Source organism: Equus asinus, chromosome 20, assembly GCF_041296235.1.
Source record: "Equus asinus isolate D_3611 breed Donkey chromosome 20, EquAss-T2T_v2, whole genome shotgun sequence".
NCBI lineage: Eukaryota > Metazoa > Chordata > Mammalia > Perissodactyla > Equidae > Equus > Equus asinus.
Genome location: NC_091809.1, coordinates 53423472 through 53437217, shown reverse-complemented (window position 1 = coordinate 53437217; position 13746 = coordinate 53423472). Strand labels below are relative to the sequence as shown.

The window sequence follows — 13746 nt, the reverse complement described above, 5'->3', positions numbered from 1 at the left end:
GGCATGGCATGTAATCACGTGGTACTTAAAGATAAGTTGTAACATGTTCTGATATTTTGATAAACAATGAGTTTAGATTTTTATCTTGTCACATTCTTAATGTTTCTTAAGGTGTCACTGTCAGATCTAGTGCTGTAAAATGATAGTAAGATTTGATAGGTTTTTCCATTGTCTTAAAAATCTAGCCTGGGGAGATGGATTGATACGGGTAGGTGTTTGAAACAGCTCGTTTTAAATATGATTAAGCGTTCAGTTGCTTTGTCAGCAGTTTCAATATTCATGCGTATTTTCTAATTTCTTCTCTCCTGCCTTTTTTTCCCTTTGCGTTAGCTTCAGTTATTAGATTGAAGGTGTCATTCCAGGACCTCCTGCTTTCAAGAGTTCTGTAATGGGGGAGGGAGGAGGACACAAAGACTTTCATGTATCTGTTGGGAGGGAAAGAAAGAGCGTAAAGGGTTAAAAAGAGGTTTTCATTTCTACCACATGCCCTATTGTGTGAACATATGCATAAGTCTATTGAAAGTTTTCAGAAGATGGGCAGGCCACCAGTTGCTGGTCTCCTGCAGTTCCAGTAGACATCTGTTGCCCCAGAGCATTAACCAATCTGTTCAAAGGGCCATCCTTCCTTTGTTGGCTAGAGGGATGCAGACAACAGCACTCACTGAAATACAATGGTAATTAAATACACAGAGACTACAGCAGTAGGTATTTATTACATATTCATTATTTTATTTTCATTGTTCTCATAGTATTGCCATTTGGATAACAACCAGAACCCAATTTATGGCATTGTAACTTTACATTACAAACAAATAAGTTGATTTAACAAGTTTATGGTCTAATACTCCTGATTAATATGAGGCTCTTTAGAATATAAAAAATTGTTTTACTTGATTTGGGGTGAAGGATTATCCAGGTCATCTAATGAGAACTTTTAGAAAATCTGCTCACTAAACAGGGGAATTTGTGTGTATGCAACAAATTTCTAGTAAATAGCCATTATATCATAAACCTGCTTTCAGCTAACATAAAGTGTTTTTGCCAGTTAATATAATTAGTTACCATTGATCGTCATCTACAAAATTACCATGAAAATTTAGTTCTTTATCAACAAATAGTATTATTGGATTTTTAACGTATTATGCTTTTAGCAAGAAAAATTGTTTTGGTTTCCAATACAAGAGAGAATCTATAGGTTTGTAAATGTAGAAATCTGTTTCAGATTATATTTTTGCCCAATACTTTTTGTTTTCATGAATATTGTATGTAAAGGCCAATTACAATGGATCCCTGATATAAAGCTTTAAAGTTAAGCCATATTTATTGGAGTTTTTTAATAACTATGGGAGTATAAACACTGACCTACTTTGTGTGTGAAACATTGTCTATGCTGCTGCTTTATGAAATGAGGAAAAAAGTTAATAGTTGATTAAAGATTTATATACATTTGCATCTGAGTCTATGCAAAACTTAAAAGTCTAATAAATGGTTTAGAAATTAGGGAGAAATTATTTTCTACCTTCCATGTAATAAATTTTATGATGTTATTGGAGTCTTTGCTATCTTTTCTGTTTCAAAATTATATTGATCATTTTTAAGGCATAAACAAAAATAAAGATCATATACCATTCTTTGTCCTAAGATTTGTTATAATAATTCCATGTTAAGTTTTACACACTGAATTACATTAACAAGTACTATAAAGAAAATGTTTTATCAGTTTTTAAATCTTAAGACTAGCACTTAATTTTTTATTGAATGATCTCAAGATACTGCCAAATTCTTTTTTTCTTATGTGCCATATTAAGTCAGGGCAACCTTTTACTAATTACAAGTGGGTAAGGAAATATTCTAGAGGTTAAAGTTTTAAAAACCAAATCTTTGCCGTTTGGCTCAATACAAGTAAGGTTATTTCAAATTTGGACTATGTAATTGAGAAAATATATGTGGCGTACATGCCTGGTAGTTGAACCTCTTCATTCTTATTTGTACTATTTCATATTTAGTCTTGTTGATTTCTAGGGACTAAAAATTATTTAATCCCTGCTTGTTTAGTACAAAATGGCATTGGATAACTTTCTCTGAGGTAACCAATGAAATCTGGAAGATGAAGAGCGGCCTGTCACTGTGAAAAAAAGTTCAGTGAGAATATTTTAAAAGAAAAATTATTTTGTCTAACAAAATTAGATGTTAATTTTTTAAAAAGTAGGGTAGATCAAACTTATATTTATTTTTAGTATTAAAAATCATAGTAGCCCAATTATTATAAACTTTTTATTCAAATAGTATATATAAATTATATGAATTATCATAAGTTGAAGGTGTGTGATATTCACTAAATACATTTGTATACAAATGAGTTTTATTAGGTTTAATATCATGAAAAGCAAACAACAGATGATCCCATTTTTTCTCCCTGTTTTATCGTTTAGCCACATAATCACATTGCATAGCAGAGCAGATTTACATCAGCACTTTTTTGTGTTAGACTGAAAGTGATGTAGAAAGGTTTAAATACTTTTTTGGTGTGGATAATTTTCAGTTTAAAAACTTTACACTATCTGGTTTTGTTTCTTTGAAAAATGTGAAAATTAAGAATAATTTTACTTATTCTTTAAACACAATGTTTCATTCTAATACTCTCCACTGGCTGTATTTTTCATAAAGCATTCATCTTGTTTGAAACAGGCCAAAAGAAAAACACTACAGCTCAATATTAAAATAATATTTCCTAGTTCCATTCATGGATTCGGTCAGTCAGTGAGCCATTATCTTGAAGAATTATCTCACAACAGCACTTATGCAAAACCCAAACTTTTCAGGGGAGATCAAAAATGTTGCCCGTTAAATACGCTTCCTGCAGTCAGCGCAGATTGTGGGGTTCACAGAACAATGATGTCGGAGCTTCCAGATTGGTTTGGCAGCTGCATTGTTCTCGGAGGGTAAACCAGACGCACTTAAGTCCCAGTCTCTTTTATAGGCTTTTGTTCATACCAAATTATTCTTTCACCGCTAGCATTCACGATGGCATGTTAAAAGAGTGCAGCTTAGCAACCAGCTTCTGGTTGCCAGGCAGCCCAGCTTCCAATAGGTTTTCCTTGTTTAAGATACTTTTGGTGGGAGCTCTATGAAGGCCACAGTGCAGATTTTTCTTTTAACTGTATCCCTTTATTAGGATGCTGTTGTGATTTGTTACTTGCATTATGGTGTCAGTATATTACAGTAGTTAATAAATCACGGGGTGCAAAGATTTGCTTTCAAAATCCCTTCCTTTAATTCTGAATAATTTGGCTCATGCATATCCATATTAATAGAAAAAAACTGAAATGAATGCAGATTCATAATGGAGCAGATGTATGTAGAGCTCTCCTAAAGAACATTTCTTTTTATCACTTGTGCAATCAGGAACCAGGAGAGTTTGATGGTTCTTAAAAACTAATGAATGCTATATTAGTAGAACAATGGAATTAAAGTTATCTGTCTTCTCAGGAATAAAACCTGAAGAAACTCCTGTGGAAGTGTGTAGGAGTTCTACACTGAAGGAATTTTAAGTGTATCGTTATCAAGCTAAAGATTCCATGTCTCTTCTCTAGTATTTAGCATAGTTAATATAATTTATTTCATTATGTAGAAATACTTCACTCTCTAATAAGTTCACCAAGTATGCATTCAAACGTGTGACTTCCAGAAAATCACTTAGCATTTTCTCTTCACATTTATATAATAGCTCCTTTCTAGTGTAAATAAGATGTTGAAGAGCTTTAGAAGAAAATGTTTTTCCGATTTTCTTTTTTGCGTTATTTAAATAGGTGTTTTATGACAGTCTCAAATTGAGCTACCACTGGCTTACTCGTGTTATCCGTGGATAGATCACTGGAATTGCCTTAATAAGTAAACTACTGCTGTGAATTTAGTTCATACAGTAAAGCATAGGAGAAATAATTTTATTTTGCTAACTTGTTCGTGGTAGAGAAATAACAATTATTCCGAACAGACTTTAAGGAAAATAGTGAAACAGCAAAAGCATTTTAAGCAGTAAAAGCATTCCTGTAGGGAAAGGTAGGAGAAAAGATGACTTGTTAAACAAATGCAAATAATAATCTGATAGGATATAAAAATATTCTCTACTATAAAATTTAAGAAATTAAGATAACATTATTGAATGTACTTGTTTGCTGCTGATTTTATGTGAAATACTTCGTTTCTCTGCTTTCTATAAATGTGCATAGAATAAAAGAGCTTTTTTTTCCCCCTAGAATGAAATAGATGCAGTGTCCCTGGCCCTTAGTAAGGTAGCTTAATGTTAAAATTTGTATTCTGTTTGCGTTCAGTATTCACAAAATAAAGATTATTAGGACAAAACTATTCTTCTTTTAAATGGAATATAATTCACTTTGTAATTATTTTATTCCTTGTTGGCTATTGGAGAATATGTGCTCTTCATCGCAATGCCTAAATTATTTTTGGAACATCTTTAGATTGTTGTTAAGCTTGATCCAAATGAATAATTTTTCAGTTATAAGTTAATGTTTTCCTTTCATTTCACATGACTTTTTCTTTAAAAGAATTTTTACAAATTTGTATGTGTTCTTTTAGAGAAAATGTATAACCTGTCGTAGGGTATCTAAAACAAGCTTTTTGATAATATGCTACGTGTCACTCTAGAACCATAGCAGTGGGAAAGCCTCTTCCGTCAAGGTTTGAGAAGGAGCATGGTATGGTGGGAAAAGCATGAGATTTTTAGTCAGAAAAAAACTGGGTAGAAAAAATCCAGTCTCACTTCTTATTTATTTTGTTGCCTTGGATTACATAGACTACGTGGCCTTTCTTTTTTTTTTTTTTTTTTTTTTTTGAGGCATATTAGCCTTAAGTTAACTGCTACCAATCCTCCTCTTTTTGGTGAGGAAGACTGGCCCTGACCTAAGATCCGTGCCCATCTTCCTCTATTTTATATGTGGGACGCCTTTCACAGTGTGGCTTGCCAAGCAGTGCCATGTCTGCACCTGGGATCCGAACTGGTGAACCCCGGGCCGCCAAAGTGGAGCGTGCAAACTTAACCACTGTGCCACCAGGCTGGCCCCATACTTGGCCTTTCTAATCCCAAGCTGCTTCATCTGAAAAACAGGGCATGATACTGTCTTGGCAAGGGTGTTAGGCAGGATGAGCAGATGTAGACAAAACACAAAGTAGGTATTCAGTAGTTTGGTAATTTCCTTGCAACTTCTCTATTGAAACAGTAAATATGAAATTCTAAATATTTTATATTTTTTCTCTAGGAATACGGGGTGCTTTGCATTCAGGAATACAGAAAAAACAGCAAAGTGGAGTCAAGCACACGTAGCAGCTTCATGGGCTTGAAGGATCATCTGGGGCATGACCGAGGCCACCTTTGTGTGGAGAGCACTGACCCACATTCAAGCACATCTGTACCTTGGTCGATGGTAGAGAAACCAACAATGGATAAAGCTAATTCCGGGAAGGAAGAAAAAGAGGTGTCCGAAGAGAATGTGAGCTCTGGGGACTCTGAAGAAAGCACAAATTCTGATAACGAGTCAGAACAATTGGGTAGCATTTCAGTAGAGCCATGCTTATTAACCAAGACTCACAGGCAGCTCTGTCGGTCTCCCTGTGTAGAGCCTCACGTTCTCAAACGCACTGAAATTTTGCAAGACTTTAAACCCGAAGAGTCCCAGGCTACGCCCAAGGAAGTGAGGAAATCCCCTGACGTGCGAGAATACCAAACAAAACTGGAGTTTGCACTTAAGTTAGGTTATTCTGAAGAACAGGTGCAGCTTGTGCTAAACAAACTTGGTACTGATGCTTTAATCAATGACATTTTGGGAGAACTTGTCAAACTTGGAAATAAAAGTGAGGCTGAACAAACAGTCAGTACAATTAACAGTGTGATGCGGGAAACGTCTTCCCTGGAATCTCAGCGGTCCGAGTCTCCGATGCAAGAGATCGTAACAGATGACGGGCAAAACCTGAGACCCATAGTTATCGATGGCAGCAACGTGGCAATGAGGTGAGTGGGGAAGTCTTCACTAATCCTTGCCAAAATGTCTTGTAAAAGTATTTCCAATTTTGTGACTATTTCTCTCTTCTAACAGCCATTCAAGTCAAGATGATTCTGCATTCCAACATCAGCTTACATATTTCTGTGTGTTTTAGTTTTCCGTCTCTTCGCTTCCAGGGCGGTCAGCCATTCTCACCCCATTCATCCCTAAATAGAGACCCCTTTTCCCCAGATGTCTCTTTTTTTCCTCATCTGGCTAAATTACTGTGGTATAAAAATTAGCGTATGTTCCTGGTTTAGTGTTATCCACTAGTTTTAAATGAAGAGCTTGAGTGTGGTAATATTCAACAATTTTAGTATCTAGTCAGATAAATAGTTTATTTCTACATGAAGTGAAATAACCATAGGGGAAAAAACCCAATTCTTTTAGAAAATAAACTATTTGTATTGGTTTGGGAACAAGTCAAAGCTATGGTTTCAAATTTTTTGTTCCATTTAAGAAATGTAATTCAAAAATAATTATTTAGGGGGCCAGCCTGGTGGCGTAGCGGTTAAGTTTGCGCTCTCCACTTCAGCGGCCCCGAGTTTGCTGGTTCAGGTCCCAGGCGCAGACCTATGCACTGCTCATCAAGCCACACTGTAGCAGGCGTCCCACATATAAAATAGAGGAAGGTGAGCACAGATGCTAGCTCAGGGCCAATCTTCCTCAGCAAAAAGGGAGGATTAGCAACAGATGTTAGCTCAGGGCTAATCTTCCTCAAAAAAATGAAAATAAAAGTAATTATTTAGGAACTGGAGGAAAAAAAAGCAAAAGCAAAACTTCTAATGAAATATTTTCTTATGAGTTTTGATGGCTCAAAATTTAGAGTGCATCTAAATTCAATTAGTATGGCGTTAACTGCCCACGATGTTCAGAACACTGAGGGGATGCGAAGATATATAAAGGCATCAGTTCTTCCTTCAGAAAGCTTAGAATTTGATACATTGTTTCTCAGAAGGTGATCTGAGGATATCTAGCACAGAATCATTTGGGAAACTTGTTAAAAATGCATGTTCTAGAGCAGCACTTTTAAATGGAAATATAATGTATGGCACATATGTCATTTAAAATTTTCCATTATCTACATTAAAAAGTTAAACAGGTAAAATTGATGTGAACAATATATTTTATCTTGGCTAGTATAGCCAAAATGTCATTTCAACATGTAATCGATAAAAAATTTTATTACTCCTTTCATATTGTCTTAAAATTAGGCACCTTACACCTACAGTACATCTCAAATCGGACTAGCCATTCTTCAAGTGCTCAATAGCCACATGTAGCTAGTGGCTACCATATTGGACAGTGTGGTTCTAGAGACCCAGTAAGTCCACACAGAGACCTACTGAGTCCAGATCAAGGTGTAGCCCAGGTATCTCCTTCTGTAACGGTTATGCCTGCTAATGATGATGCATACTGAAATTGGAAAACCAGTGTTTTTAATAGGTGATGGCAATAGGGTAGGAGAAGGACCAATTTGTAATCCTCAAAATAACCTTTTCAGGTGGAAGTAGTATTGTCTTTCTTTCATTTAAAAGCAAATGAGACTTTCAGGATTTAAATTACTTGCCCAAGATAAAACTTAATTCAAACCCCAAAATGTCTGACTTCAAAGTCTATACACTTTCCATCATATAATGAAAGATAAAAAACAAATTGAAAAGGTTCCTGCCAGATCTTACAAGGCCTTGAATGCCAAGCTAGAGAATTCAAACTTGGCTCTGATTTCAAGGTGATTGAAGATTTTTGAGGAGGGGAACGTCTCGAGTAGAGTTGTGCCTTACACTGATAATCCAGCAGTGATGTTTAAAGTGGATTATAGGAGGTAGGAGATCAATTTGGATGCCAACAGCCATTTCTAATAGGATAAAGAGGGCCTTAAATGTCATGGAGGTATGAGGCGTACACGTGGCCTTGAGAAATCCTTCAGTACAGTGACCTCTCTGTTGTTTAATCTTTCCCCAACTTGGCCACAGAGTGATGATTTTTCTTACAATAATCCAGAACTAGTGAAGAGTTACCTTAGCAGAGGGATAATATGTAAGGGCACAACGCCATGAATTCCCCCAGGGAGAGAGTAAAGAAGGAAGGTACGAGGTCCCGGAGGAATGCTTACGACCATAGCCATGTTCCAGAGTCCCCAGAGGGGGCCCTGAAAATACCCCTTCCAGGGTTCTACTCTGGGAGAATCTGATTCTAGGCAGGCTGTGGTAGAACCCAAATGACTATATTTTTTTTTAAAGTGCCAAGGTATTTCTGATGCATCGCCAGTGTTGAGAACGATTCAACACAAAAAGTGTGGGTATCTACAGGTCGGGAGGTAGAAGAAATTGATGATCCAGGGAACGAGTAGTGTGGAAAAACACTAGTGTTAGAAACAACCATAGTGCTTGAAAAACCAAGAAACACACAAATGCCATCAAACCCAGAGAGGAAGAGGCTTTAAGGAAAGAATCTGCTGTGGGTTGTACTGAAAAAAGATCAGAGGACGTGACAGCCAGGAAGTCATTGTCTGCAAGGCTGCCATATGGTATTAAAGACAGAAGCCCAATTGCAGGATGTTAAGAAATGAAGGACTAGAGCCCAAACTATTATTCTAGAAAGTCCACAGAGGAAGGGAAGAAAGAGGAAAAGGAAGAATGGGGAAAGCATTTTGTTTAGTTTTGTTTTTAATCATGAAACAGTATAAGCTAAGAGGATGGGGAAAGAGTCTCCACAGGAGAGGAAAAGAGCAATAGAATGAGTTTTATTTTTGAAGCAAAATTCTGAAGGAGGAGACAAGAAAGGCACAAGTGGAGAATTTCATGTTGGAGGTAAATACACTTTTGGATAGGTAGAAACAGGCCTTGGAGGGGAAAAAGTCAGCATGAGATTTATAAGACCTGGAGCCCATAGAAATGAATTCTTAAGTGGGTATCACTTAGATAAATGATGTCACAGTTGAGTCAGCCTCACATCAACTCCCGTGACTGAAACCCAGTTCCCACTGCAAATGAAAAGCACTTGGATAACTGAAAATTCACACAAAAATTTAAACTTTACTCATTCTACCTGGTGAGAATTAGCCACGGGAAAAATAGATGGCATGATTAAGAGATTTAAAACAATCTATTCTTACATAATTATGAAAACAAACTTCCACCCCTGCACTAGTTTGGCATCATCTGGCCTTTCTTGCTGTAAAGATGGGAGAATGCAGATCCAGTTCTTCTCTCCATCATATATTTTAATCTGACACTTAAACTGAAGTGCTTCAGGCATTTCAGGAGAGAACAAGTTGACAGGAAACTTTTATTATAGCAGCATTATACTGTCAGTCACAATCAAAATTGTACCACATCCATAACTTTGAAAGTACCAGAACTCATGAAAATTCATAGTAAACTTTTACATTCTGCCATTTATAAGATCTACATAAAGTAGCAGTCTTTCAAAATGCATATCTACTTCAGATCCAAAAATCTTAATTTAACAAAAATGCAGAGAGATTTCACCCATTTCATGTTGCATAAAATACAACATGCTTTTACTTTTGAAATTAATTTCCTACTCATGATAAGTTTAGCAAACTTATTATATAGTAAATTTATATGTATAATAATAAATTATAGCTAAATGTGGGGATGAGTTAAGAATATTTTATTTCCTTTCTGATCTCTCAGGTGGATATATTCTCTATATAAGATGAATATGTTTTAGTTTCATTTAAATGCTAGCCATGGAACTGATATAAATGATTCTTTAGATATGAATTAAAAAGCAAAGCGTTTTGGGGCCAGCCCTGTTGGCCTAGTGGTTAAGTTTGGCACACTTCACTTCGCGGCCTGGATTTGGTTCCTGGGCGCAGACCTATGCCACTTGTCTGTCCATGGTGTGGCCATGCTGTGGCATCTGCTCACATACGAAAAAAGAGGAGGATTGGCAACAGATGTTAGCTCAGGGTGAATTTTCCTCAGGGAAAAAAAAAAAGCGTTTTTATTAAAATTACCAAAATAGACTTTAAAAAAAATTTTAATTCTCCACATACTAACTTAGTGATTCTGAGTAAATTGTTTAAACTCTCAAGCCTCAGTTTTCAAAGTTGCAAAAAGGGGAATTATATTATAGGCTTGTTATTAGAATTAGAGATAATACCAAGTGCCTGGCATATAATAGTTGCTCAGTGACTTACAGTTATTATTACATTAAAGAGCTGGAATATAGTAACTAATGTAATGAAAACTTAGTTATCCCAGGTGTTGTATTCAGTATTTAACAAACATAGCAATTTTGCAGTCCATCTTTTTTTTTTTTTTTTTTTTGAGGAAGATTAGCCCTGAGCTAACATCTGCTGCCAACCTCCTCTTTTTGCTGAGGAAGGCTGGCCCTGAGCTAACATCCATACCCCTCTTCCTCTACTTTATATGTGGGATGCCTACCACAGCATGGCTTGCCAAGTGGTGCTGTGTCCACACTCGGGATCTGAACCGGCGAGCCCTGGGCTTCCAAAGCAGAACGTGTGAACTTAACTGCTGCACCACCAGGCTGGCCCCGCAGTCCATCTCATTCTTATGACCTATAGGTATATTTTAATTTTTACTTCCAAGTCTATGTCCTCATTGGTTTTCAGTGATGATTTCTACAGGTTCATAAAGGAGAGTTGGGCCCTTAGATCTGGGTAAGTCCAGAATTGCCCAGGGACGAGCCATGTAACCAGACTGTGAAGTGTAGGCCCCCAAATTGCAGGGGTCATGTGTTCCCTTGGGGGAGCATGCTGCTACTTTCAGCTCTCTAGTATCCTTTTTAAAATGTGCCCCATTGATAGAAGCTCTGGGTAAGTTTGTTGAATGAGCAATTCACCAAAAATTGACAGACAAATACCTGAAAGTTAGTCTAGCATAATTTGTGCCTGCTATTTCACTGCTAGACATAAGTATGCAAAAATAGAAGAGGGGAAACCAAGTTTAGAGAATGCTCTAGACTTTTGCATGTGAAATATTAAGCATTCAAAACATGCTTAGGGGGGCCGGCCCGGTGGTATAGTGGTTAAGTTCACATCTTCCGCTTCAGCAGCCTAAGGTTTGTGGGTTTGGATCCCAGGTGTGGACCCTGACACTGCTCATCAAGCCATGCTGTGGTGGTGTCCCGCATACAAAATAGAGGAAGATTGGCACAGATGGTAGCTCAGGGACAATCTTCAAGCAAAATGAGGAAGATTGGCAATAGATGTTAGCAGCTCAGGACCAGTCTTCCTCACCAAAAAAAAAAAAAAAGAAGAAGAAGAAAGAAAAAGAAAAAGTGCTTGGTTTCTCAAATATGAAAAGAATGAAATTTATATTTAGTGGAGCTGGACTAACAAATCCTGACAAAAAGCTGCAGTTAATTTTAATTCTTTAAAAAAAAAATCTCAGTAATTTGGCAAATTGGTCATTTAGCAAATAGACCTCTGTCGTTTAGCAAATAGACCTCTTTCCTTAATAGGGCAGATACTTGATGATATAGATATACCATGAAATGTATACTCCATACATAAACACAGAAAGAAAGAAGACATAATTAATATCCATATTCCTGAAATGAAATTCTTATGCTACTGCAATTTTTATTTCCTTCAAGTAGCTTTATTCTTCCAAATCTGTGATTCCATTAAACTGGAGGTAGTTCCGCACTGGGGTATGGAATCAGTCTCTATGCACATGTATCCAGTAGTTTAAAGCCATGTTTTTTCTCAAACTAATCCCGTGCTCTTTTAATTTACCTGTGATTCTAGGTCCAGATGATTTGTCACGTCATTAACAAAGTACAATCCTGTGACCATCAGGGACGGGGGTACAAGTTAGTGTCAGACCCCTTTGATTCCCAAAAGTCCTTGCTTTCTTCAGGGTGTTTCCATGACCTAGTCACCCAACTTCGTTAAAGTTAACCGTGTCTCCACATCCTACTTTAGCCTCTACCAGATATTATGTAAACTAAGAGTGGGAATAAGACAAACACCCGGGGCCTCCTCGTGACCGTCCCGTTGTCCTGTAAGTGGACTGTTGAGTGGAGTGGGCACTAAGCACACGGCCTTCTCTCTGTATGGGAACCAACTATTGAAAGAACCCTGCCTGCCCTCCGGCCTCATCGCGAGTCCTCTGTGTTGGTCAGTGAGCCTGGCCTTCTGGGTTTCGATCAGATCTCCTGACTGGGGGGTGGGCCTTTTTGGTGCAGAGTATTAGGATAAATATTTTCTTTGCTAATAATCTCAGCTGGGCCACTTTTAGCCAATGGGATACATGCTTCTATCTCCTCTCTCTTAGTGATAGGGAAGCACCAAAAGAGTTTAAGTGAGGGAAAAGTGGTATATCAATTTGCCTTTGAGAAAGATCACTGTAGAGAAACTGAGGGAAGAATTGGAGCACTAAGATTGGAGACAAGGGGACCTGCTTATACATGAAAATATACGCACAGGTTAAATTGTGAACAACTCCTGGAAAAAGAGATGAACTAAGAATATCATTGCTTTTGCATCCCAATCAAAGGCAGAGAAGAGAGAAATAAAGCAACCATTTACTTGACTATTTACACCCCACCCCAAAAAAGGTTCATGTTAGAAACCAGCTGATGTTAGTACAAATCTGAGTATTAACTGATTAGGGTGTAGAAAAGCATTCCAGGTGGATCGTTGAGGTCCTCTCTTAAAGTTTGAACAGGAGTCAGAGATTTTAGAATCAGAATGTGAACAGAGAAAATGCCTGTTGTGCTAACTTTCCTTTATGCTGAGAACAGTGGGCTAAGCCCAGATATTTATAAATTACAAGCAGAGGTTGGCAGTCTATATAAATAGGATTTAAGCTTCTGGTTAATCTTTTAAAAAGCACAAAGCCTTTCCTGTATCTGACCTGTTTTGTGAAGTTATATGAACTTGAGAGCTCTTTTCAATGTCAGTTTGAGTATCAAAGGCCATCCGGCCTCTAAAATTTACCTGCCCTTGTTTGGTGGGTTTGCTGTCCTATTGGCTGTTTGCCGTGTAAGTCCAGCACTGCCTTTTACTTAGTAAAATCCTCCGAGATGCCTCGTCCATGCATTTCGTTTAGACTGCAAGAGAGACTACAAATTGCCAGAGTTTACTCAGATTTGGTTTTGGTCCCTCACCAAAAGTTTATCAAAATCATGTGCAGTGGACCTGTGTGGTCCAGTACAGTGCCCACCAGCCACACGTGGTGTTAAGCTCCTGAAGTGTGTCTAGTGCAAATTGAGATATTCTCTAGATGTAAAATACATACCAGATTTTGAAAACTTAGTACAAAATACGTGAAATATATCCATAACTTTGATGTTGATTAGGTGTTAAAATAATTTTTGATACATTGAGTTAAATGAAATATATTACTAAAATTAATTCAACTGCTTTTTACTTTTTAAATGTGCTATACTAGATCATTTAAAATTATCCATGTGGTTCACATTATATTGGATAGGCCCTCGGTGGAATGTTTTTAAGCCCCAACTTAGTAGGGGCTTAACACTAATTACAGAGCAGCTTAATTTCCCTCTAGGTGAGTGTCATAGGTATTACTTATGGGTTAGTTGGCAGTGTCCCGTTTCTCTGATTTGAAAGAAACTCTTTAGAGACTACGAGAAGAATCAAAGAATCCGAACTAGTTTTTTCTGTTGTTTAATTACATCAGTGTGGAATCTTCCAAAAACAAATAATAGTTCTCTTCCACTG

The 13746-nt window shown here is 37.1% G+C and overlaps 1 protein-coding gene across 4 annotated transcripts in view; it reads left to right on the top strand.

Annotated features, from left to right (window-relative positions):
• The window catches only part of ZC3H12C (zinc finger CCCH-type containing 12C), a 69081-nt gene that overhangs the window by 29656 nt on the left and 25679 nt on the right, over window positions 1–13746 (top strand). For all 4 annotated transcript variants that reach the window (XM_044752234.2, XM_070490327.1, XM_014844393.3 and 1 more), the window contains exon 2: window positions 5277–6025. In XM_044752234.2, the coding sequence (XP_044608169.1) occupies window positions 5277–6025 (749 nt within the window). The remainder of the gene's footprint in view (window positions 1–5276; window positions 6026–13746) is intronic.